Source organism: Pterocles gutturalis, unplaced genomic scaffold, assembly GCF_000699245.1.
Source record: "Pterocles gutturalis isolate BGI_N339 unplaced genomic scaffold, ASM69924v1 scaffold3830, whole genome shotgun sequence".
Taxonomy (NCBI): Eukaryota; Metazoa; Chordata; class Aves; order Pterocliformes; family Pteroclidae; genus Pterocles; species Pterocles gutturalis.
Window position 1 is genome coordinate 16,402 of NW_010137972.1, and position 27,638 is coordinate 44,039.

The 27,638-nt window shown below is 39.1% G+C and overlaps 1 protein-coding gene across 1 annotated transcript; it reads right to left on the bottom strand.

The window, feature by feature from the left end:
• CIITA (class II, major histocompatibility complex, transactivator) lies at positions 1–27,632 on the bottom strand. The gene is given in 16 exon segments (XM_010082778.1): positions 1–85; positions 1,409–1,480; positions 2,353–2,526; positions 2,640–4,056; positions 4,059–4,340; positions 4,805–4,891; positions 6,987–7,040; positions 7,181–7,306; positions 8,499–8,648; positions 11,113–11,172; positions 11,770–11,853; positions 13,184–13,243; positions 13,663–13,788; positions 15,489–15,632; positions 23,381–23,581; positions 27,575–27,632. Coding segments are annotated over 16 exon segments (3,180 nt in total).
• Between the last annotated feature and the right edge of the window lie 6 nt (positions 27,633–27,638).

Here is a 27,638-nt window from a genome sequence, read left to right on the forward strand (position 1 = left end):
TCACTCTAAATGCTGAAGCAATGGAAATGCTGCAAGAATTTCCACAAGTTTTAGGAATCCCTGAAGGCCACATACTGGACCCAGCCTGAAAGAAAATAAATACAGACAATGCAGCAGCTTTTTCACATGCTCAGAAATAGCAAAATTTATGAATTTTTAAGTTCTTCCCCTGCAGCCCTAAATGCAAGCTAGTTTATACTCCTTAGAAGCAGCCATTCCCTACAACCTGCAGCAAGGATTTCTGCTTTGAAGCCTCCAGGTGAGGACCCCACAAGGCTAAGGTCAGAGAGAGCAGAGCTGCTTGAACAGAAGCAGCTGGACATGCATTTGCCACTTGTTTGTTACTCTTTGTGAGACTCATCTCACTTGTTTTAGATTCCTGTATTTCTGTTATTTTTTTTTTTTCCCCCCTCAGGTTTTTCATTTTAAGTATTATAACCTTGATAATGAAGATGAAAAAAATCTTGTCTTTTTTCCCCTAACTATTGGCAATTCAGACTAACTTAAGATCAGCATTTTACTGCAGGTTAGAGCATAAATTGAACTTTAATATTCCAGCTCCAAGCATTTGTCCCTCAGACGCTAACCTCTTCTTTGGACTTGTTTAGCCAAGTTAAAAGGATTGGAATTTTAACCAAAAATTTAGAGTAAAGGGAAAGTAGGAGAGGAAATGAGAAGAGAAAGCATCATAAAATCATAAGTGAGGCCAAGCATATCACTTCTAGACTGGGTCAGAGGTGAAGAGCAGGAAACAGATGAAGACCTGATGAGAGATCTCCATTGCCCTGGTGCAATTTCCCCAATTTAATTCACACCCTATGGGAGGATATTTTAAGCAATAGAATAGCCTTGGAGGCTGTTTACAGTTTGTGGAAAAAAAAAGAAACATTACTACACCTAATTTTTAAAGTCAGTGTTTCCAAATCAATCTTCCTTCTTCCAAGAAAATGGTGCTAAATATTTTATTTGGAGGCATTCTCTGACCTTGCTCTCTCATGACCTAAGCATTGATAGGGCAGAAAATTACATCAGAAGACCAGGCAGAAAAGTTGAGCATTTCTGGGGAAAAATATTTCCCAGGTAGTTGGATCACAATCAAGGTTATTTTATACCCTGTGGCACAAGTTCTGTGTCTGGTGATAAGGAGCTAACTTGTAGTGAAATCAAACAAAATTTATAGAACTATGTTGATCTGTATCATTGCAGGAGCCAGAAATTATGTTTCTTGCATTTTGGCCATAACTTAATAAATCTAGCTGAGAAAAGCAAAATAGAAATAAATGGAGTTTACTTAATTCTTTACCATAAACTAACTATACATCAGTTCACTGACTGTTGCCAATATCCATGACTCTTCTCAGTCTTAAATGTAATCATATATCAATCAACAGAGAGGTACATCACTTACGCAAATTCTACTTTTCTGAGGTTTTTGATGGCAGGAATTTCATAGCTGCTGCAACCACATGCATCTTGCACACTAAATAAGGCACAGTAGAACCAGAGTATAAGAAATATTTTAGCAACAAAACCAGTGCTTTAAAAATAATTTCTTAGTAAGCTTTTACAGGAAATAAACCACTGCTGCATTAAATGAGGAACCAGGAAACTTCAGAATAACTTCTGCTCCAACCTTTCTTCATTCAATTCATTTCAATCTGATAATTGCCTTTCATAGTGCAGTTGTTTGCTCTTTTTCCAGTAAAACTTAAAAAATACATTCTTCTAAATCAAGTAATCTCTGTCAAACATGAAACTTATTTTGTGTGTATTTTAATAAAAATACTCTGCCCATGTTAAAATGGAAGTCACCCATTTTATTTAAAAAAAGCCCCAACCAAAATACTTTATTTATGCATGCTTTGAATTGCAACCAATCCCCATCATGAGCAAGGATGAAAGACAGGGTTTATAGATCACATAACACAAGCTTTTACTTCCTGACCGAAAGGACTGACTCAGGTCAATTGTGACTGGTGCAAAACAAACCTTCCTTTATGGCCAAGGTGCTACAGGGGGTAAAATATCAGTTAGCCCAAATTATGTAACTGAAAGCGATTGGAAGATAGCATACCCGGAGATTAGAATGAAATCTGAAGAAAAAAAATGACAGCTGGCTTTCTCATTGGTAGTTTTAACAAATATTCTGCATGGTGCTGTCATTGCTCCTCCCTGCCATGACAACCACCACACATTGGGTAGGAGAACACTCTGAGATGACAGGAGAGCTTGCACTGTCTTCGTTACTTCTTTGGACAGGCAGAGGACTCCATTCTCCAGCACTGCCGGTGAACCTCCATTTTATTAAATCGCTAGGATATTAAGAGGACTTTTGATCATAAATGAACCTACCAATTGATCATCTTCTCCTGCATCTCTACAAGGTCTGATAGGTCACTGACATCCTTCACTGTCTTTGCCTTAAAGGGATCAAGAACAAATTTCTCTGTTGATGCTCTCAGCAGTTTGTAGTCTTCCGTCTGTTCTAAAGATTTCCAGAGCCTGACTGTATCACTGAGGGAGGCCCTGTGAAGTGACAAAACACGTGCAATCAACAGATATCACTGCTGTCATTGCATGAAAAATGTAATCTACATACAGTCCCATGAGTGACACTACTGTCTACAGAAATGACCAACCTGAACGATGCCACATTCTTTAGGCCAACCAAGTCTTTTAGCCCTTGCATGTCAATGCTGCTGTTTCGCAAATCCAAGGAAAACTCTTCTCTTGACCTTTTTAAAATAGAGTGTAGGACATGGACATCAGGTGGCGTAAGAACTACACCCAGAAAAGACAGATCTGGCTTGAGCCTTAAGGTCACGTGCTGAAAAAGGTAACTGCTTTGTGTTTCATAAATACAATGTAAAAGCTCGAGTAACCTCTCCGGACAGAGCTCATTTATCTGCAGCCTTTTAATATATTTCAAGAGTGTTTTCTTCTTCTTGGCTGATTGTTTTGCATCCTTATTTGAAAGGGAGCAGAAGTAGGCATCATCCTGGAGAAACAACAATCCAGACAAAAATCGAGGCACTAAATCTAGCCAGTTAGAAGGTTTTTTCTTCTTGGATGGAAAAGACAGGTACTTTGTTAGATTTTTATCCTTCATCTCTTCTGCTAACATAAGGTGAAGCGCACCCAAGAAATTATGAATGACAAAATCAGAGAATGTGCTCCCAAATTCCTCTTCTCCAGTATCTGAATGCTTAGGGAATGCAAATGGCAGGAAAAATCCGTATTTCAGAGCAAACTCTTTAACTTCCTTAGAAGGAAGAAAATAACTTCTCATGGCACTTTGGTGCTTTTCTCCAAGATACCAGGCTATATTAGCTAGCGTAGCAAGACTTTCTTGATTTTGCATGGCTGTAACATCTGTTTGCATAGGTATTACCTTTTGCTGAACAACTTTCAATAAGACTGCAGTAAGAGTTGAAGGAAGGCTTTTGCCTCCCACTTCAAGAACTGTCTCACAGAGAAAACAAACAAATCTACACATAACAGGGCTGTAACAATGACTGAACAAGTACTCACACTCTTTGATTAATTTCAGTGCATTATCACAGTAGGGCAATCCTTCGAAGTATTTGGTTATGTACAATTCTCTCTGCTGAGGGGAAAATCCTACTATTTCAATAGCCTTATCCACTTTGGACACATACTGGTACACCTTGTCTTTTGGTCTTGCTGTAAGCAATAAAGTACAACCATTGAGTATCTTTTTTTGCATGAGTCCTGAAAGCAGCTCTTTTACACTGTACAGGCCTTTTTCATGCTGGCTGCCCAAGCAACGAGGAAAATTCTCATGATCATGCAACCCTTCAAAACCATCAAAAACCAGAAGGACTTTAGCAGGATTTTGCAATATATACTCAAAGATCTCTTTGCTTCCCTCTTGAGGTTTAACAAAAAATTCAAGAAGCAGATCCTTAAGGCTGTATCGCTTCTCAGGCAAGCTTATTTGTTTGCAGTCAAACCAAAACACAAATTCAAATTGAGAAAACTCTCCATTGGACCAGTCCTGGCAGATCTTCTGAACAAGAATGCTTTTGCCCATTCACCCAGCACCACAATCACTTTAGTTTCTAAGTCTTTACCTCCCTGTATTTGAAATATTTGGCTCATTTTAAGGGCTGCCTTTTCCTTCCTTTGCAGGCTGCAAGTTACCAGCTCCTTTTCCATTGCTTTTATGCTATTCTTCCCAGTCTTTGTTTCAGTTTGGATTTGAACAAGTGTCCCGTCAATAAACAGGTGATCAAGAGTTACTTCACGCTCCATGGCCACAGATTTGCACACATCTCGGAAATAATCCATAAGCGATGTACAGAAAGCTTCCACTGGCTCTAGAGAAAGAAAAAGCACACACAAACTGAAGAAACCAGACCACAAATTACAAAATTACAATGTTGCTTCATGGTGGTTTACGTACATAACTGTAATATGGTCACAATACATCAGGTCCCATAAAGCATAGTAGCTCTGGATTTATCCCATGCAACTGCAGGTACTGAAATTAGGAGTGTAGGCACAATAGACACTTTTAGACCTACAAACTGAGTAATTTTGGAGGTATCTATGCATATGATAAAACCAGCTAAGTACCCTGAGCTTCTAAGTAGGTACTACAGCTAGATATCCAAAGGTAGACAAGTCTAACATCTTAAAAACAGGAATTGTGCTCAGACACTCAGAACAGCTTCACAAATTGTTGAATTCTTGCAACAAGTAGCTTTTCTGTATGGAAAGAAACACAGAAAAATTAGCCAAAAAATACTGGAAGTTTTAAGTTCAAGAGATTTAAACTCACTTGGTCTTTTGAAAGGTTCTTCAGAAGGAATTATGGGAACTTGAACTTCTTTGAACATTTCTAAACCTGAAGAAACAAAACAATATACTTGAGAAATACACTAGATAGCCATGGATTCAGCTTTATTAATTTTAACAATAAGATTAATGCAAATTTTCAAGTTCATTGCAACATGTGTCATCAACAGAATTTTTTCTTTTTGAACAATTGAACAAGTACAATTCAGCTGACATCAACTGTTGCAGGCAGTATGACATCAAACAAGGCGACAGCTGTTCCAACAGTTGTATGAAGCAAAGACCTATCATAACAAGGTGACATGCACTGTTCTTTTCAAATGTCAGTGTTTTGCATAAATTCACATTTACACATAGGACTTCTTTATGTCATCAAAAGCAATAGCTTCCTTTTGTTTTTCCACACCTTGTAACCAAGCATTAAGGATGAGAGTCACAGAGAGGTGACCACTAGTAACAGAATTTACCCATTACTCTTCCTGACAAAGTACTGTCACTGTCCAATTTTCTTTCTTTTTGCCTGTTTGTTTTCAGACTACTGCAGACTTTTACACTTAGTCAGATGAACAGTGTCTGCCATACACAAAGAAATTGTGAATTTTTCAGAGAAAGCGTATTTTCTACAGACTGGTAATGAGAGAGTATCAGTTTTGACAAAACTTTTGGTAGGAAAAGCTTTGCAGATACAGGTGAGAATTTAAATTGACAGAGACTGTAACAAACCCAACCTCATCAGTAGTCTCATGGTAACCACACTCAGCAGACACACGGAAAAAAAAAAAAAAAACCTCAAACACATTAATCTCCCTAGATTTGTAAAAATGTATTTATTACCACAATATTTGGTTCACCGTGATGGAGAACATGGTTTAAAAAAACCCAAACAAACACAAATCCTAAAGTTTCAGAGAACTGGAAATCAATTCCCACTCTGCATGCCAGCAACAGATGGAATGGTTAGAGTTCAGAGTTGCTTCTAGCATGGAAGCACCCATAGACTTCTAATAAACAAGTCCTTTTTCCAGTAAAAGAATACATTTGATATAGAGATAGTTCTCCTTGTAGAAGGAAAAGCAACTTAAGATATTAAATAAAGAGGGGACATGCCTAGTTTTAGGCAAGTGTCTGGTTTTTGGTTTACTGTTTATTTTATTAAATAAAAACAACATAGTGGAAAACCAAGAAAAGCTGTAATGAGACATTTAGATGGGAATCAGCATTGATCAAATCAATCAGGTGTTAATAATTTTTAACAAAGGAAAACAGCCTGGCTTGGTAGCTTATGAGCTAATTTTTCCGCTGCATTTGGAATTCTGAGGTTTGTGACATAGTCAAACACATTGTGCTGCTGTAAAACAGTTGGAATTATTAGTATTGTGTATTCACATAAACAGTATATATAATTTACAAATATTTCCCCAAACCTTGGGGTATTTGCCTATTAATCCCCACTTTAAAATTTTGCTGGTTTGGGAGGCATTAGCCACCAGAGGGCAACACAACACTTGCACTAAGCTGCAGGCAGCTGTGATCACCAGGGTGCACAGAGACCAGAAACTAAATAACCACTGAAATAAAACTCCCTCTTCTAACAGCTCTCTGAGGGCTGGAAGAAAAGTGTTTGATGAAAGTTTGCTACCACAGATGGGACTGTTATACCCTGAACAAGGCTCTGACTTCTTTATAAGCCTTTCTGTATCTTCAGCTTCTGTATTGTTTAGTTAAATAATTTATCATCATTTTGGTTTTGGAACTTCCACGTGAGCTGCCTGCAGTCTAGCTCCCAGCACTGAGCATTTAAGATGCTCAGGCCATGCCAGTACCAGGGCAACTTCCACTTCTGATGGTGCTCATGAACACTAGCTAGTGTTTAACTAGACAAAAAGGCTTCTTCCAGAAACTGGGCTTCATAGCAAACACAGTGGATTGTCTGCTAGTATACAGCTGAACTTGTAGCTTTACAACCCCTTATCTGGTCTGTATTATGGACCAGACTTAGCAGCCAGTGATCAGCACAAAGAAGGAAATGCCATTCATTTTTATTTTCCTCAATAAGTTCAGTATGTATAGAGCCTGGACAGGAGAATTGGCTTTGGGAAGAAGCAATATGCTCCCTCTCCCAATCCAAAGTACTGTGTATATAAAAATTCATTTTCTACTCTTACATAAACTAACTGTGAAACCTGGGGATATCAATGTTTCCATGGAAGAAGTCAGCACTGGCAAGAAACAAATGACACTTTTCAGCCTAGCTAATAGCTATCAGCAAGTGAAATGAGGGAACTTAGTATTTTGTTGACAGCATTGATTTTCCAGTACTTTCTGCCTGATTATGTGGATAAAAGGTTATTGCTCTTACCTGGATATATTATCACATCAGATGTGCCATTTTCAAGACTGAAAAGTATCTGCTGAGGATCTGCAAAGCCTGTATTCTCTTTCATGGCGACAGGTAGACATGCTGTAATCAAAGATGCTGGAGATCCTGCAATGAGTGCAAAATAATTAGTCTTCTGTTTCTAAAAGTTTCTAAGAAATAAAAAGCTCTCTAAAAGCTACTTATCCTTTCTGGCAGCTTCTGGGGAAATATTGCCAGTGGAGAGTTTATGAACCAGTGTTCATAGGATTACACGAGGTCCATAGAATCCCTTAAACAAAAACTCTTAAAAGGTACAATGAATGTGAAATACAAGGGACTACCCAGCTGTTAGTGACCACTGGTTTTCAAGTCTACAGAGAAATTCTATTAACGTAAGGAAAAGTGCCTAAGGTGAAGTCTGTACATGTATGGCCCAGAGACCCAGAAGAGAGAAAATGTTTAAGTATCTCAATTAACTTTACCATCCTTTGCACTACATCTTTCCCACATGATTGCACACCATGCAGCTTGTACAAGCAGCTAGCAAGCATCCTCCCTCTGAACCAGCACTGGGAAATTTTTTGATGATGCAGTGCTTGCAATTTAATCAGCCATAGCTCTGAGTTTCTGGAGGTGTGACAGAATTTCTTCTGCCACTTTTTGCTGTTTCAGCTAGCATCAGATACTGCAAGACTTCTAACTTATCCACTGCTTTTGGTTCTTTTCCAGCATAGATTTAACAATGAAAGGTGTTGAACTGTGGCTTTGTCATTAGCTCTCAGCAGTGTACCATGAGCCCCCTCTGCTACACAACATGATCAAGGCAAGGTGGCTACACAGCCCATTCCTTGGATTAGCACTCAGTTTTTGTGAACAAAATTCCAACCTAGATTTTGTTCTACTATTGCAAATATAATTATTCCACTGTCCTTTACAAACTTCTGGATGAAAAAGAAATTGGAACTAAACCAAAGTCTACTAATTAAAATTTTGTGACTTCCTATTTCCTGTCCTAAGACAAGTAAGTAATTATTTAGATTAGCGTATAGTAAATAATTCTGTTCTCATATTTATTAACCTGCACTTGACCAATTAAATGAAAGACTCGTTCTACTTCACAAGCGGCAATGCACTTTTAATTCCCCTTGAATATTTTTCGTTCTTTTAGTGAGTGCCACACTGTTAAATGCTTGATTGAAACAGCTGCCATACTTGTTTTCCCCACCATTGTTCATGGTCACTGGCCAGCTCTATAAGTATTCCCCTTGCATAAATCAACCTCTATACAGGTGCACACCTATAGCTGTACTGTACATACCAGGAATTATGAAAGTTCTTTCCAACGCACTGGTAGCAGGAACAGAAAAGGCCATGTGCTGGCTGGTTAGCAAGGTGGAGCTAACTGGATGGCTGTTGAGAGGCATAGCTAAGAAACTGCCATTCCCTGAAGACATTGCAGGGACTTCCACTTAGAGAAAAAAAAGCAAAACAAAAGGAGAAAGTTATTTCATTGCTAGAAGTTAAGGAGGCCAAAGAAGAGATTTCAATAGATATCATAAACCATTTGATTCTGATCAGTTGTGTTTTGATTTTCGAAAAGTAAGAACAATTCACAATAGCTTTCTGAAATTGACTCAGCTCTCAAAATCTAAAATGTATTTATGAAATTCTGTAGTAGATCACTTCTTCACAGTAGTTGACTCTTCATTTTCTTTTTCTTCAACTTTCCTGGCCTGTCTTCTTTCTAGAAACCTTCAGATGTGTTTAGATGTAAATGGTTTTATGCATGGACAATTGACAGATAAGACATAAGACATAACAAGGTCTTACATTGGCTGTACTACATTTCCCAAGCACAGTTTGTTACCTTAATATTGCACAAGATTAAAGAGGCCCAAGTACGATAAACTGGGGACCTTCACTCTCTACTTAGACACTACAGTTCTTGCAACGATAACTAGTCTGTTAACAGTGTTTCCCAAAGAACACTCACAAACATCTGAGTTTTAAAAGATGCAACCTGCCTGCAGCACTTGTTTTTTTTCAAGAAGAGGATAAATGGGGAGGGAGACTCCTGTGCATTGTATGATTTCATCTGCTTATCAAAAGTTTCTTACAAATCAAGTAAAATACACTTGCTTATTTTGAACTAGTCTGCTAGTTGCCTTGGTTTTGCCATACCCTTATTCTCAGAGTTGGTTTTGCTTTTCTTTCCGTCTTCTGTCTAGCAGCAACAATTAAGTTTAAATTTCATTGCTTTCTGTGGTCTAATGTTTTATCAAGAGCTACACACCCGTGTGGGTTTTGCATCACTATAGTGTACAGTGTCATCTGGAATGCAAGCTCTTTAGAGTGGGATGTGTTCACACTGTTTATCAGGAACTTAAGTATTATTTTGTTATAGGAATTGTTCATTTTTACTGTGGTATAAAACCAGACTTTAAAAAGTATTTTTTGTCTTGTGTATAAATCAGCATGTGAAATTCCCACGTAATTTCCTATCCAGGGATTGTTGCGTTGCTACAGTCAGATAAGATCAGGTATTGTTATAGCCAGCCACACACAGCTGGGCAAATCTAAAGTTTAATTTAATTCAATTCCTTTGAAAGAATCTCATCCTTGGCTTACCACTCTGAACTTTAGTACACATTATCCTCTTTACTGCAGATAGTCTTACACTTCTGAAGAGTTGATGCATTTGCCTTTGCAGGGTCATACTGTGACACTTGTTTTATGACAGGTTAAATAAATTATTGATTTTGTCATGTAGCTCATCTTTCTGTCAATTAGATTTTTTTTGTACCCAGTATTTATACTGCCTTATATATATTCCTTCCTTCAGCACCTTCATTGGTTCAAGTAAGGTAGAGAGAGCAATAATATTCTGAGCACTTTCCGGAAAAGGATAGGTGCAGCTTTACAAAGCACCTGTTAGCCCTGTGATGATATTGTAGGTTGGAATGCAAGTTTTGTAGGGTGAGGCATTTTTACTGTTTTGGTTTCTTTTGAATCTGGAATTGATGTACCATTTCCTTATTGAAAACTCTCATTGTTAGTGTGCCATAAAACACAGGCTTTAAAAAGCACCAAATCTATAAAGGAATGTAAGCAGATAGAAGGTAATCCACCTTTAATGTGTATTAACTGCCAGGAACTTTATCTGTGTCTGAATAACTACAACCAGCAGGTACCAGTTCAGTAGGGACTCTGATTACCTTTCCAGATCCAGCAAATGTATTTTTTTCATAGCTAATTCTGCTCAATCCCCCCACAGAAGTCCACACAAACATCAGAAAACCAGCTGGGGTCACAGTCCCACTGCATGTGTGTGCTCCCTGTGACTTTCATCCAGTCTATGCCCAGTCCTTAGCAATTGCTGGGTAATTGCTGGCCTGAATTTTGCTGAGGTGCAGTCCCACGATCCAAGCTCTCTCTGGATGGCTCTCTAGGTTACATGCTGGATTTCTCATCATAAAGAAAAGGTGCACGTGATGAAAATTATAAAATTTGGCACTGACCCAGTTCTCCACTGTTTTACTTTCTTCTTTCAGGTGGATTTAGGAAAGTTCAACTGAGCCTCTGCTGATGCTAAGAAAGTAATTTTCCTATCACCTGTCAGGAACATGTGCTTTTCAAGCACAAGGATCCAGCTGTTCCCAGGCTACAACATAGCTGGTCCTAAGTGCATGGTTTAATAGCTACTGCTAAGAGGGCAAGGATTTGTTGCATCATGAATTAGAGGGGTGATTCTACAGTGACTTCTACTCTGCTGGAAGTAGAAACATGAAAATGCAAGATCATGCTGTATCATCAAATCTATGAGAGCAAACCTTCCCTAGAAGGTAGAGTTACAATACCTAACAGAGGATGAGACTTTGGAACACGAGACAATGTATGTTCAATAATCTTTGCCTATTCAGCCAATAACTTACCAATTTTCTTGTATTTGGTTTCTGAAGCATCAGAGCAACTCTCTGCGGAGCCTAAGAAGGCTGAAAGAAAGGTGACAGTAAGTGACAAAAATTGAACCAGTTTGGTAATTTTAAGTTGCTGCTGTGGAAACTTATTTTAACTTTTTAAAGCAGAAGGGGGTGTTATCAGTTTCAATCCAGCTATTTCAGAACAATACAGGTCCAATGTACAAAACAGGAACGTGAAAAGTCTCATACTGTTTTACTCTGACTGTGATGTTTCAATTAGACTGCAGATTTTTGTGCCAATAAACACAGATTTTTTGCTGTTGTTCTTGCTTTTAAAGAGGGAATTGTTCAGCTAGTGCTTGCTAACTTATAGATAACTGAAAATAAAGTTAACACTGTCACACAATGATTAAAAAAGGAAGAAATATGACATGTTTAATGTTATGTTACAAGACAACAAATTCCGTGAATTGCAAAGAATGTGGTTGAGGGGGCTGTTTTCACTTGCAGCACACATGGGATGAACAAAGTCAGAGGAAGCACATCTGATTGTATGAGTGAAGAACTACATGAGATATACATTGAGGCTGCATTACAACCAAAGTACCATAATGCAAATTTAGAATTCAAACAATATAGTCTTTCAAAGCCTCACTGTTCTTCACTTACTTCGTTTGCGACATTTTTGCATCTTTAGGTCAGTAAGTTTCTCAGTGTTTTCAGCAGCCATTTCATCCAAAATAAGGTTCCCTGCTGAAAACATGAAACATTGCCAAATGTCAACCTTTGTTCTCCTAGAAAAATTATCGAAAGAGGTAAAAGCAAGAGAAACACACCAACAGGCAGCAAAGATCAAATAGGTTCCAAATAAAAGATAAAAAACAAATCATATGATAAAACACATATCCAGATTGATATGATTTAGAAAGCTCACTAAGCTCTGAATGCAGATTCTGTCACCCTGTGTTAGTTTCTGAACTGCAAAATATTAATCTAGTGCCATAAATTCAGTGACTAATAAAACATAGATAGTTCTCAATGCTCTAATGATGAGTAAAGGATAAAACATCATAGCTGCATCACAGTGGGATCTCAGTAAAGTTACTTATTTTATATACAAAAAGGTTTAGATCCTTTAAGAGACAGAGTTAAGTGTTCTAAAAAGATTTTACATTTTGTGTTGTAAATACACACAAAGTGAAGTTATCTATACCATTCTACTGGCAAATACTTAAGTACTAATACTGTATCTTGTTTCCTCTAAAACCAATATAAATTTTGCCATTAGGTGCAAACCCGCACAATCTCTCAACACACCAGGCAGCAGTAAAAAATCATTTAAAAAGTCATGTGAGCCTCCTGTAGCCAGAATCATCCTAGGGAAGGACTGACCTTTGGTGTTATTTTAAATTACTTTGCTCAAACACAAAACAGGATATACAGATATTCTGTGAATCTTTCTGATTCCACAGATTTCCTAAGCCACATATTAATATATATATTCTGAAACAGCAAACAGCTGCATTTGTGCCACTATCAAAACAATTATTTTGTACCAAAAGCCAAGCTCTGGTCAAGCCCCGAATGAAGGAACCATTTACTACATGTATATTATACCATTGCTGCATTGATCAGGGAGAGAAGCAAAGTTTGACATGCTTCCTTAGGCAGCTCTGTGCATCCTGGACAGAAAGAAGTGTGCATTTATATGCATGCTAAGTCCTCTGGGTGAGTCAGGTTCAATGAACTGCTGTATATCATCTGTGTCATGCTCAGAATAAGTCTGATGCTAACTGAGGGCATATACTGCACTAGACAGTTAACCTATGCACACATGCCGTGGTGACATGATCAGTAGCTTGGTCAGAGATCAAACTATAATTTTTGAGAAAGGCCTGCAAAAATACAGAAAATCCTCAAAGCCTGCCAAGAAAATCCTGGGACACAGTTCCCAGGGGAAAAGAAGACCATACGAGATGTATAGAAACCTTACTGGTGTTCAAATTGTGGGGATGAGGTACAGTACAGATGTTAGCCAGAAGACAGTAATTGAGAAAATTTATCTTTGCCACATAAATCTTACCAAAAGTGTCTTCCACCTGCTTCTCCTGCTGATCCTTGAGCACATATTCTGCTAATTCAGCTAGCAAGAAGGAAAAAAAAAAAGGAACACAGTAAATTTCACAGTAAAACTCTTGTAAGCTTACCTTCATTAACAGAATTCTGCAGTATAAGTGAAACTGAAGAGTTAAATTAAGTTTTTCTTGTAAATTGTTGTTCAGGAAATAAAGAACACAAGAAAGGAGAAGCTGAGACAGGAAGCATTAAGCAGAAGGAGCCATTAATAGAGAGATTTTCCCCCAACAGCCACAAGCTACTGTTCATCTGTTTCCCCACAATGCAGAGGTTTAGGTAGCCTGGTAGATCTACCATGCATGAGGGACAGGTCACTTGAGTATATGCCACTGCTTTAGACTGAAAATAGAATTTGCAAGAAATAGCTATAGCAAGTGATTGGAAAATAATGATTTAAAAACAACAACAACAAAAAGGCTTTCATACCTATTCTAGCATAAGCTTCTCTGGTGTTGGAACCGAGATATAATTCATCCCCATTTTCACCATTTTCCATCATACACAGGAAATCCATGTTGAACTGATCATAGTTGCTGATATCAACTTCAGGATCTATAATGAAAAGGGAGTATGGATGGGCTCAATGAATACCATAACCAAGGAATGAAAAAAACAGATGGCAGGACATGCAGAAAAGGCAGATTTGTTACTCCAGCATAAGGCTTTGGCTCTTCATGGTATGTTGGCTAAGTGGGAACAGACCTGAACTCTCGGTAATTTACAGTCACCCAGAAATCAACACTTTTGCTAAACTCCGAGACTGCATCTCTCCTTGTAAATGAAACAGTTCTATGACACTAAGGCCTACACACATGGCCCAAACTCATCCATTCTATTAAACCTTCTTATTCTTCAGGATATGGTGGTAGCATCCAAATTCCCTGTTCACAATCATGCTAGGTCCATGCTAAGCCCTGAACTGCAGCTACAAATTTCCTGTGAAGCTGCTAGTTGGCCAAGGCCAAAACCAGGCCAGGGGCCACACTAACAGCAGGGATGGCCAGCTTCCAATAACTGGCACCATGTCCTGACAACGTTCAATTTATCTACATCATCTCAGACATTGCTAAGGCTCAAAAGAATTCAGATCAGGGAAACATCTCTGATATAAGAGTCAATCCTTGATCCCTAATTCATCCTGTGCTCAGTCACTGAGCAAGAGGGGGGAGGGGGGGGCATGGGAGTGAGGAAGCACTCCTGCAGGTGTTAGTAACCGTCAGAAGTTGAGAGAGCACAGCTCAACCTGGGAAATAATTAATCACAAAAATGATTCCAGATTCTGGTGCTCAGTTCTCCACTGATTTGCCCATGTACCTGCTGACACTGGTCACTCATGAGAGCAAGAAGGATACAAGGTGGTAGACTCCAATTTGGTGATATTTTATACCTATCGGGCACAGAGCTACAGGACTTCATATCTGGCATACATTTGTTCTTCTTTCATCACCACTCTCAACCCTCATTTGTTTAAAATCAGCTCAGCTATTGCTGCACAACACAGTCAGCAGCACAGACACACTTCCGTACTTTTATGCCAGCAAACTCAGGGAGAGCAGAATGTTCCACCACCTCCACACAAATTCAGGAGCAGGAAGTTTGAGAGCTAGGGCAACCTCAATCTGATCACCTGTAGGAACTTACATCCAAGAAACTACCGTCTTCACATCCTGCCCTTCTGCTTTCTCCTCTGTCACAGAATCATAAAGTGATTGGCCTGTGGCCCCAAAAGCTGTAAAATGACATCTGGTAATGAAAGTCCATTGCCTTGGTGCCTCAGCATCTCAGAAGGAAATGAAATGCTGGTTTGGTTGCAGACTGGTTTCATCACAAACTCATCTAAAAGTCTCTGTTTTACAAAGCCTTGGGCTTGAAACTACAAAAGTCTTGACAATTACACTTGGCCAGCCTATGACAGGAACATTTGCAAGTAAACTACTTATAGCAATGATATCCAAACCAAAGATATTAGCCTCGCACCCTGATGAGTAACATGTATAGTACGTTTTATTAGACTTACTGAGCAGGAAGCTGTACATATGTACAGTTTTTAAAACGTTAAACTTTCTGTAAGCAGTCACTATTTTATATGCAGATACAGACAAAATTATCATATTGTAAGACCAAGCGTCTGTTGAATTTAGTCCAGCCACCATGACAAACAGCTACTAGACAGCTATGTAATTGAGAGGAGATGGTAATAACTTACAGCATGATGACTAAACTAATTAAGCATTTTTTAGTGTTTTACTAACCTACAGAGAAGTCACCTTCTTCATTTCCAGATGACTTAGGATCAAGGAGAGTATACAGATGCAACGGATCAATATCACTGTGCAGCAAATCAAGATAGCCATTTTCAGACACAAACGCCGAATCCATGATTTGTCTGTTGCTGTCTGAAATCAAATTGCAAAACAGTTAGCTATGACAAAACCACAGCTTTTGTCAACCAAAACTACAAATCCTGCACTGTGGCTTTCTGTTGACAAGACATTGAAATCTTAAGGCTGTGGAACTGGTATTGCTCTCCAAGTCTTGCACTGAGTTATAACCCTGAGTTACTCAAACTTATAGATACAGATGGAGCTTGCAGTGAGACTTACCTATTTTTCACTCCAGTCAGGGGAGTGGGACACTGCAGTCTGACCACCTGGACCAAAAGTGCCAAGTATTGAATAAGGCACAACCCCTGTATCTTTACCAGGGTATAAATGATGTGAGCACAGCTCCTGCAGGTATCAGGGAAATGAAAAGACTCTAGTGAAGAGGATGGAAGAAGAATCCCATTCTTTATTGTTAGGACAATTTCTTCTCAGGGGAGCAAGCAGGTTCCAGTTGGGATGCTACACCCAGTTCATCTGCCCTGAAGGTGGCACTAGGAGACATCCCCTCAGCACAAGAAGGAATGGTGAAAGGTAGAAACTTACTTTATATAATTCTTTCCCAAACCATATAGTTGATTGTGTACAGAATGGCATGGTCACCTTGGGAATTAGTTTCTGGTAACAGAGCATTCACTGACATTTCAGAATCTATCACAACTACTTTTTAATCCATTTTCTTTCCCCCTCAGCACTCATGCGCATACCTGCTCATGGGTTGGGAATTGCTACAGCCCTTCAAGCAGAGTGCCGTTCAGTATCTAGACAAATCTGACTGATTTAAGGTGCCCCCTGCTCCAGTCACCCATGTTTATATGAGAACTGCTTAGACTGCTGCAGCTACATTTTTTGATAAAATTTATCTCTTCCTCCACCTCATTTTAAATCCCTTCTATTTCCTTCCAGTTACCGCAGCAGGCACTAGAATAAGCTCAAACATTCCTCCTGGATATTCCACAGGTAGTGGAATAACACTACTTGTTGGTTATTCATCATCTTTATCAAGCTATTTCAAAACCAAATATTGACTCTTCAGTGTTTACAGATCACCCATATGAATGCCACTTGGGCTGGTGATCCAGGTAGTTTACTCCACCACAATACTGAGATGCCAGCATGAAATGAACAACCAGCAGAATTTCCAGACCATATTCTATTAAAACAGGTGTCCACAACCATGAGAAGTTTCAGCTTGGCATCAAGCACCATATTTTGCAATGACAGACAGCTATAATACTGCTCTCAAGAAGCAGCATGCCATTGATGTCCCTGGTTACACATGTCTACTTTCTTGAGGTGTGCAAACGTGGAGCAACCTGCTGTACCATGAAGCCTACCTGCAACATGGAAAAAATGAAACACAGCTACTAACACTGCAGCTCTGATGAAAGAAGGCAGAGCAGACCTACTCACACACTACCACATTCTGCTTTCTTGTAAACAAATCTTCATTCCTCTTACCCGTCTACGGGGTTGTCCCTCTGAATAGCTTGGAAACGGACCTCTCTGCGTTCTGCTGCAGAAGACACCAGAATCTAGAGCCAGAAGTTCAAAAAGTGGGTGGACAGTGAGTCCCACAAGTAGGAATAACCTACACGCAGGTAGTTCTCCTTTTTCATGTTGTGTGAGCTCATTATGTTACCAAGATTACAAAAACTTGATGTTATTGCCTGCCATGCTATAAATGAAAAGCAGAAGTTAACAACCTGCATGAGAACTGAAAATGAGGTTAAAAACAGACCAGATTAATTTTTCAGTTTGCTTTGCCTCTTCCATTGTCAAATTAACGTAAAATCTAAACAGAGTGGTGCCTTTCAGAATGCCAGGTCGCTGGACTTTGTGAGTAATGCTGTTGAAGCATTACCTTTGAGTCAATATAATTTTGGGGTTAAAGACAGAGAAGTAATTGGGCAGAAGCCAGAGAATGCAAGAGAGACAAACGCATCACTCCAAGTTCAGTGATTAATAAACTGCTTGATTACAGCAGGCAAAGAAAAGGGCAAGTCCTATGGAAAGAGACCAAGCTTTAATTAAGTCATAGTCATAAGAGCTTTTGTAATCTTAAACATTTTTTCAATGGCTTTTCCCTGTGAATAAATACATAAGTAATGCAAAATGTTTTCAGCTACAATGGTCAAGAAGTCAGGAAGCAACCAAGAAGAAGTCTTGCTGGTGCCAAGGTTGGCTAGAGAGCTGAAATTTAGAATGTGAAAGTTGCTATAACCCAGGAACACACGCGTGAGAGAAACATAGCCTTCTACCTTGGAAAGAATGAAGATTGCCACTCTTTCGAGAATGAAAAACTTGCTTACTTGCCCTTTTTGTTTCACCAGTCTGAATGGCCCTCAGCTTACCCTCTTTTTCCTTCATTACTTTGTTTTTGACACAAATCTATACATAGTTGTCTTTCTATTGACTACACTGGATTTGGGATGCTGAGATTTCTTTCTGTAGCTGAACCAACAAATTCTTAACAGCGGCTGCGCTTTGCTGCATTGAATCATGGTGCCACCATGGAAAGCACTCTGTCCAAGCGTGCAGGAGAGAAGAAGTGAGTTTTTGAAAGACGAAAATTTCTACACTGAGAGAGCCAGAGGCAAGGACAACTACACCTCAGGGACAGAGAGGTTTTGCTACATGTAACCGAAGCACACAAAATGAAACCAGACTTTACCAAGCTTGTTTACAACAGCAATTCCCTTCCCAGGGCTTCCCCTTTTTTCTCACAGCATCCCTGTCTGAGAGCAAAGATATAGAGCTGAGCTCTACACTGCTCAGCACTTTCTCTGTTGTTTCATCCATGATTTTAACATCGTTTACTGATAATACATTACCTTTGGGGTCTCATACAGTGCTGCTAAAATGGGCTTTTGGTAAATTTTCACATCAGAGGACTAAAAAATTTAGTAATAATTTCTGTGTTAGGGCTGTGAAAGTTAGAGCCAGGTGTCAGCGGGAGGAAGCCAGACCCCACACGGACCCAGAGGACAAAGCACTGAAGTCCCCAGGGATGGTTGCGCTCTCCTTTGCGGCAGGCCTCCACGCACAAAGTGCACGTGTTGGCTGGGGGGAAGCCAGGATGCACTTCCAAATGTATTTCCATGTGATTCAGAATGTTCAATCCTTTGTTGTTTGGACACTGGTTAAGAAGGACTTTTTCCTTTAAACATTTAAATAACACCTCCTTTCTCCAGCAGTCCGTATGCTCCAGCTGCATCGCTATATTGGGTAGACCTGTGTTCCCTTTGTGTTGCCTCTGCAATGATTCAGCGCGTATCTGCTACAGCAAGGTTTCCACTTGGGATGCACTTGTTTTAGCACTGTATTCTGCACATACAGCACAACAACGTGATTCACTTCTAAGACTCTCTTTTTTCAGTGGTCTTTTAGAGTAAAAACGATACCACATGAATTAAGAATGCTGGAAAAGCAGTAAAAGCAGTAAAAGCAACAGTGCACATCATCAGTTAAAGAAGGAGTAGGTGTTCACTTAAATCACATACAAGTCATAAAGAGTCAGATGGGGCATTTTAGATTTCTGAAGATAAGGGAGGTGGTTGTGATTTATAATTTTGCCCAAATAATTTGATTTAACCATGTCTTATATTTTAAAGCATCAACATGTTGAAGGCTCCAGGCAATGGAGTCTGCTACTAACTAAAATTGAATGGTATCTAAGAGAATGGGGAAGGATTATACAGACAATAATGTAACATTTACTCCAAAAATAAGGTTGATGCTTCTGAGATTTGTTAGGGGGTTTCCTGCCAAAAACTCTGTTAACGTCTCAACTGACAGGTAATAAAATAATCTCCCACATGAGTACAGGGGTTAAGAAAATGAAAATATGTAAAAGTAATTTCCGGAACAGAGGAAATCCCCCTGCAATTTAATTTTTGTACCAGTTTAGGAAGCTGAGGATAATTCATAGAAAAGAGTAGTACTGCCATGCAAATAACACATTTCTCAACCAGAAGATGACATAACGTTACAACTCCAAGTCTTAGATTACAGAAAAATAAGAGAGCGGGACTGCTGTGAAGACAGGAGGTTAAAAAATTAAACACAAAAGTTGCTGAAGAAATGTTATTTTCTCACAACACCCCAGATCCCTTAAGTGCTACACATGAATCTGAGTGAAGCAAGCAAAAACCAAAAAAATACAGGTTATATCAAACTCTAAATAAGGACTCCAGTGAAACCCTGGTACTTAGAGCTAAAAGACGAGTATCATCAGCCACAATTTTAAAGCCTGTTCTTCCTTAAACAACTTTAGAAAGACTTCTCTCTTCTTCTGCGCCCCCCAAAGGTTATGTCATTGAGCACAATACACGCATCAGAAGGCGGGGATATGTTTCCTGGTACCAAACAGATTTTCCTTTCAGAGATGGCCTGATTATTCATAAACTGCAAGTAACGGTGATTAATTTATATTTAGCTTTGAAAGTTTTAGTTTCTGTTTCAGATCTATGAAAGGTTTATACATCTGAAAGCTGGTTTAACTTTTCCTGTTGCATTACCCAATTTAATAAAAGATACTACTACCAACAGTCTTTATCTTGCCAATGGAGTGCTGTGTTACCTTCCATGGGCTTTATAGTTTAAAAAGGAAGAACAGAGATGGTGCTGGAAAAAAAGCTGCGCTGAATCCTGCTGTATTCTCCTTTGTCCCCCTTAGAGAGGAGTTTAAAGAAGTTAGAAAACGTACAAATATCAGGTAAAAGGAGCTTCTGCCTTTCAATTAACTTAGCTGTACAGTGAACAACACAACAGAGAAAAAAAAAGTTACTAGCTTTGTGCTGGAGACAGCCGAGTTCAGGCAGCCTATTAACATACTGTCCTGCAGGTGTCAGAGTTGTGATTCAAGAGCAGAATTTGCCTTTTCATATCTAGTATTGCCTCGTGAGTCACAGCTGTGCCCAGCTCTCCCACTGCAGCACTAAAACGAAATAAAGCGGCACAGCAGACACCTTGCCTATATGCTTTTTTTTAGCAGAAAAAATATATTTGCCCTCTCAGACTTTCTTCAAGACAGAACCCCAGTCCTCTTAAATAGGAAAGTAAAGCTCTAGGTTTCCTTGTCAAATCTGAGAAAAAAATGGAAATAAGCCAGTTTCTACTAATGATCCTCAGTTTCACTTTCTATAGGAGCAACATTTACACAAAAAACAAGTACGTCCTTAACGAGGTCTGAAACATAAATTAAAGCAACCTTTTGAGCAAGTAACTGGGCTAGCCACAAAACAAAATCACTAAAAATTCTCCAAAATTTTACCCACATTCAGACTTCATCCTACTAATATTTCAAGCAATACAAGTCCAGAGACTGACACACTGTAGTTACCAGTATCTACAAAATACAAGATATTGAACTGACCATGACAAAAGCATTGCATTCAAGAGTTGAGAAAAAACTGACCTTAGGAAGCCAGATAGTTCCTGTTCTTTCACTCTGGATTCAGTACCAAAAAATGAGGAGAGCTGCTACCACTACCCAGCGCTTATAGAAAGTGACACCAGCAAGGAGGAAATGAGCCAGGCCAGTCAGTGCAGAAAAGTCTAAGGCTCAGGGGGAATTCCAAAGAGGAAAATTAAGAGGAACCTCCCTTCTAGCAACCCCTGTATAATAAGCACTGTTACCTTTACCGGTCACTTGTCACTGCCAAGAAGAGCTTGCTCTTGTCACTAGTTACGAACAAATTGATTTATTCAATTAGAAACCGAAATTGGATGGGAGCCGGTGGTAACAATTTCCGGTGCTCCCCAGAATTCTTCCTCTCCTTTTTTATTCCAGTTCAGATCTGTCCCAAAGCAAAACAGTTCATCAGTAAGAATAAAGCAAGCAGCGTGTGCACACTCCTACCTTGCAGCTCCATTTGGTGTAACAGAAGTGAAAGTATTTATTTCACATGCTCTCAGACTCTACCAATACAAAATTAGCTTGGTATCTTGTGCAAGTATCTCTTGCCATTGGCCCAAAATGACAAGCAGGATGTTCTATGGAACAGGAGCTCGAAAATCTTGTCTGACTTACACATGGTGTCCAGGGTTTGCTCGTACCAGCATCTGACAGAATGTTTATTCATCCAATCCTGGCTTGCCCTGCCAGCGCCTATCTGGCGTAACACAACCAACCTTTTGAAAACCAACTTCATTCATGAGCGTTCCTATCATGATGCCTATAGCTGCTTCTGTGTGGCTCTGCTAGCTTCTTTGCCTATTTTTCTATTTTTTTATCATGCGTAGACCTACACAAATTAGAATTCAATTATGAAAGAGAATATATTCTTAAGTGAGCAGATACTTTTTGTAGTATTATTCCATTGGCTATAGCTTATAACAAAAGTTCCACGAGAGTCTGAAGGGGAAAGGAAGGAAGTGGGATTCGATGAAGTCAACAATATTCAGCAGTTGCTGCTTCAGTAAGGCAAGTTTTTAATCAGCTGCTTGCTAACAAATGGCTTCTGCACAAGACAGCAGGTCCTATAAGCAAAGCAGCTGCCTTTTCCTTTTGCAGAAGAAATCCACTTCCACCAGGTTCCACAGGAACATGCTCACTGAGGAAACATAAAACTGTTTCCTTCCTGGGAGTGGATAATCTGTTCCCAATATTTACAGAGACATGAGACCCAGCCTGCGATGCAGATCACTAGCCTCTTTGGGCTCTCCAACCAGCCAGGGAGCTGTGTTCTTGGAATTCCTCTGCACCCGTGAGAAGAAAAGCAACATCTTGACATAACAGCATTCAGAGCAGAAAGTAATTAAAGGCTGTACAAATACAGATTCTGTATTTTAGCCAAAAGTTAAGAGGGTTATTTTTTTAGCTCTGTTGTAATTGTGCAGCACAACCCCACAAGTTACAAGCTCCTTTACAAGCCCTGCAGGGACTTTCTTTACCAGCGTCTGAGGCTGTAATCCCATGAGGCAACCTACATACTTCAAGAATGAAAGTTTGGGGAACAAAAGAGTTCAGCTGTTTACTGTGATTCCAGTTCATAACTACAGCAAAGACTGGTTGTCCACTTTTTGTACAACACCCACAGCTGCCTAGAAACTGCAGAAAGGAACTGCTGGAACAAATCAGAGTACTGGTTCATCTAGTGGACTAGTCTGTAAAGATGGTCTTAGAGACACAGGGAAAAGCAGACTGGAAAATGGGAGGCACTGCGAAGTACACTTTGCACTCAGGACTCGGAATCAATGCTCAAAAATGAGCATTTTTATCTCTCCCGCTGTCCACTAAAAACTTCAAAACTCTTGAATCCAGCCTCAAAAGTCATTAAATACCCCCCCTCCTTACATCTGCAGCAGTCTCCTGTAGACAGTGCAATTTTGTTGCTTATAGACATCCGGAATTTAAAGTGGAGAGCATTCCTCCCATTCCTTGCAAAAGGTAAAAGATTTCCAAAAAAAAATTGCCAGCATGGGCCCCGAACAGATGCTACTCAGAGGAATGGCTGGTATGTCAGTTGAGAAAAACTGACTTTACCATGGTCTCTTTAATCTACTTTGCATTTCTGGTTCTGAAAAAGATGGCAAAGAACAGGTTTTATTATGGCTTGGCTGTGGAAATGGGTATCCGGTAGCTGCCCTTAAGGGGTGGATCTCTTTTTAGCTGCTCTTGCATTACATTACTGCTCTCTTCTCTTCCCCAACTGCTCTCCACTGATGTACTTTGCACTATGCCACAATGCAATCTCAAAATGCAATAAACAAAAGTAAATCTTTAACAAATAAAAAAGAAGAAGAATAAACTGATTTACCAGAAATGTACTTGCTTCCTGTTGGCTCATTATCTGTCACGTTTTGAGGCTTACTGCCATTGGGGTTTAAACAGCAGAGGGGAACCAAAGTGTTCAAGTACAGGTCCCATTTTTCCACAAATGTCAGAGATATCTTCCTTGCAAGGTCCTCTCTGTCTTTTTCGTTGAGCAAGGCTTGATAGTACTCCTTGGATATCACATCTAAGGAGGTTAAGCAATGCATGGTCATCAAAAGCTGTAGCAGTTGAAAGAATCTTCCTTACTCTTGGCAGGATCTCCTTAAAGAGATTCATACTTGCATCTGAAGAAGTTTGAAGGAGGTTTGAGCAAAATCTGAACTGTTTCAATAAAATAAAAAAACAAAACAAAACAAAACTCAGCATCAAAAAGATGAAGTGAAAAAATAAGTTAAGAGACTTTGGCCTGCAATAGCAGAGGTATTTCCTCATTTGATTAAGCCTTTAAATAACATTTCCAACAACAAATAACTTCTTGATGAAATGACACAACAGCACAATTCTTCCAAGTATTCATAAAACACAATTTTCCAGTCAGCAACATTGTCACATGAAAAAAAATTTAAAAAACCATTTATCCCATTAAAGGAGGATAGCTCTAGGTGGATCATTGTCTCCTGGCCAGGTGGAGTCAGGAATGGTCAGGTGGACAGCCAGGAATATCATTGCTGAGTCAAAACAGTACCAAAAGCTTCAGCACAAAATGCATCCTCTGCAAGAGGGATAGGTTTAAAACTTGGGGACTCCAATGTAAGATTAGAGATTAGGCTGTAAATAAATTCTGCTTTCATGAAAGGTTAGAACCAGGGTAAAAAACTCCAGGGTAAAAATTATCCCAAATATGGCTCTGGTTTCTGCCATATCTGAAGTGATTAGGAAGAAAAATAACTAGAAAACAATTTGGGTGTGACTTTTATATATTCTTATTCAAAGTTAATACACTCCAAGGTCCAGACACTTTCAGTTCAATTCTTTAAACAGAAGAGTTTTCAAGTCCCCAGTTTAGATAAGCAGCAAATCTTCCATGCCACCAAACACAATGTTGAAATACAGCTCCAAACCTACTACAACCTGAGCCCTCAATTCATTTCAAATGTATTAAGAAGTCTTTTTTAATATTGCCTTCTGGAGTAATCTCTTGCTCTTCTGTTGTAGAGCTCAAGCCTAGGCGATGCCTAACTAGGGCACTTCAAAGACTCTAACTGCAATCAATAGTGTCATAAGAACACCTTTGTCATAAGAACACTCTCTAACAGGGAGTTAGAATAGGTGCCTTCAGACTGGATAACTTTAAAAAGGAAAAAACCCCAAATTTCAGCAAGAGCAGAGTAAAAGAAACACAGCAAACTATCTTGACCAGATCAATAAAATTTATGTCTACAAGTAGAATATTTTTTTTCTTGTTAAGAGTGCAAAGATTATAAACCAGTCTTGTATATTGTGACTACCTGCACAACACAGCATAAATCTACAAAGCCAGCATCAAAAGGGAGAACATCACCAGTTACAAGAACATTAATGTGTTTAACATAAGCACCTCTGAGCCAAATATGAACAGCAGTCATGTTGTAAGGAAAAATAAGGTATACAATTTATATCCCTTATAATTTATGAGCTGGATTAATGAGATTCTATTAACATGGTTCTTATTCATAGTAGCTACATCTGCTAACAACTATTTGTTAAAGATGCAAAGTAACTACCAGTTTTGCTGAGATATAAGAAATACTGTAAAGGAAACTCATTTTCTCATCTATACAACTTCTTAAAGGCAATATGTTTTACATTTCCTGATCTTTGACCATGAAAATGTGTTTTGGCTAAGGCCAGAATAAGGGAAAGGAGACCACAGTGGCTTAAGCTTTGAAAACTTGATTCAAGTTCTAGGGCTGCTACAGTCCTAATTTGCAATTTTGAGAAAATAATTAAATGATTTCTGCTTTTGTTTCTGCATTTGTATAAATGAAAAAAAAAAATTACTATCTTGACACTCGCCAAAATCTACTAAGGCTCATGACATACACAGATGCCTGGCACTGAAGGATGGAACCTGGCAGACATTGGTACACTTTCAGCTGCTTCAGTGTCCCTAGGAAAAACAGTGAAATGAATTGTTAAGATTTTACTAAGATTATTTGGATTTCAAAGTTAGCTGTAGACTTTGGGCAGCATCATATTTACTTAGAAGTGATACTTCCCCTCAATGCAGAGAAATCAAAAGAACAAGTTCTCCTTTTTAACTAACTTTCCTCTTTAAAATGTATCATAGCACAAACAATGCATGTGAAAAAGAGAACTAAGTCAGGCTGTACATCTTTACTATTTGTTGCTTCTTATGTTGCTATTGTTTAGCCCTTTCTATAGCTAAGGCATGTCTTTTCCTTTGGACTTCGAGAGGAAGACTACCATGAGAACCCTTAAAAAGAGATACAGCTGTTGTGAAACACCACTCTTACCTACATAAGCCATGTGTCAGTTAAATAGAATCCTTAAAGCAGGAGGGGGAGCTGTGCAGTTGAATACATACATTCACCTGTGAAGCAAAGCAGTGAAAGGCTGATGCCTATATATTATACAGGCTTGAGTCATTACAATTGGAAAGTAGGGAAATTTGTTAAATAGACTTCCCAGTCTATGAAAAATTGCTTAGCCAGCAGTACATTAACACTATTCAACCTGGATAGAAGGAATCCCAAGCAAAAATTCTGGTATTGAATCCAATTTATGGCCAGAGAGGCAAAAGACATTACCTGACTGGAAAACCAGAGCTTGAAGAGAGAGATAACAGCTCAGACAACACAAAAGGAATTTTCAAGGAAGCACTGTTCATTCATAATGCAGTGTCTACCAAAATCACTAGGGACTTGGCAGCAACATCCATGAGCATTAGAGAACGCTGGCTGCAGTGATTATGTAGTTACCTCTAACTTGTTACATTTTGCAAAGCTGGACTGCAGGAACCCACTTTGGGTAAATCTTAGAATGGAAACTTTGGTTACCAATGTTGTGCCTTTTGTTGTGCATGCACACTCACATAGGATTTCCTAAGAAATTCTGACAAGGTTTACAGCTCTTAATGTAAAATCTTTTATGTCTATTATGAAAATTACTTCCTGTAGGAAAGTAAAAGTATGATATTATGGAAGACATTTGGAACATAAAAGGTCTGTCTTTTAGATTGCAGAGTTGGGAGTTTTTTCCCCCCAAAGCTTGTTTTTAAAACTGCCTGATCAAATCTTTTCTCTGCTTCCTCACCTCAGAAACTGGCTGTGCTTCCGTTGACATGTAAAAGTCTTTCAGCATCCTTCCGTGCCTACAATTCAAGTATCACCTACCGTATTGCCTCCCAGACACTGTGATGAGCCTCAGCTCAACACTGCACATGAGGCACGGCACAGAGCCCACACGGATGCGCTACAATGCTGTTGCTCATACTGGCAGCTTCACCAGAACATAATTTTCTCAAGTGAGGTTAGAAACTCAAAAAAATGGGCATTTCCAACCTAGTAGGTGCAAAGAAAGATTACGGCCTCAAATATTTGTGGTTATCCAGAATCTCACAGAACTTTGGAAAAGCGTTCTCAGAAGGCTGACAGAGCAAGGCAGGCTGAACAAAAGACCTGTTTAGGACTGCTCTTCAAAACCCTGACAGGCTAACTTCAAAAGGCATTCCTACAGAAATGACCTTGGTTTCTACTTTTGTTAGGCTGGGACATCCAAGTTAGCTGACAGTCTGCCATAAATGCTCAATGGAATTCTTCTATTTCTCTAAAATATTAGTGTTTAAAACCTCACAGACCTTGCATTTTTAGCTTAGTAACATAAATAATAGTAGCAACATAACACCAGCAATTTGCCGGCCTAGCTTGTGCAGTCCAGATTCACTGTTGTGCCAAGAGGACAGCTACCACAGATCTCTTTGTGGAGAATTAGGCAGATAAACGAAGACAAAGACATGAAGCTGTTCTCAGTGGCAAGGTATCAAATATTTTCTAAACTATTTTTGTGTTGATAGGCCCTCTTCTAAACTATGAATTCCACCTTTTTCTTCCTCACCTGAATACCAGTGATTCATTACTTTCACTGCAATAGAATGATTGTGCTGTGGTACATGCTGGAACTTCCCAGCGGAAAAAAAAAAAGGGGGGGGGGAAACACCTAAAAATATCTTCCTCACCTGAATACCAGTGATTCATTACTTTCACTGGCACTAGAATGATTGTGCTGTGGTACATGCCGGA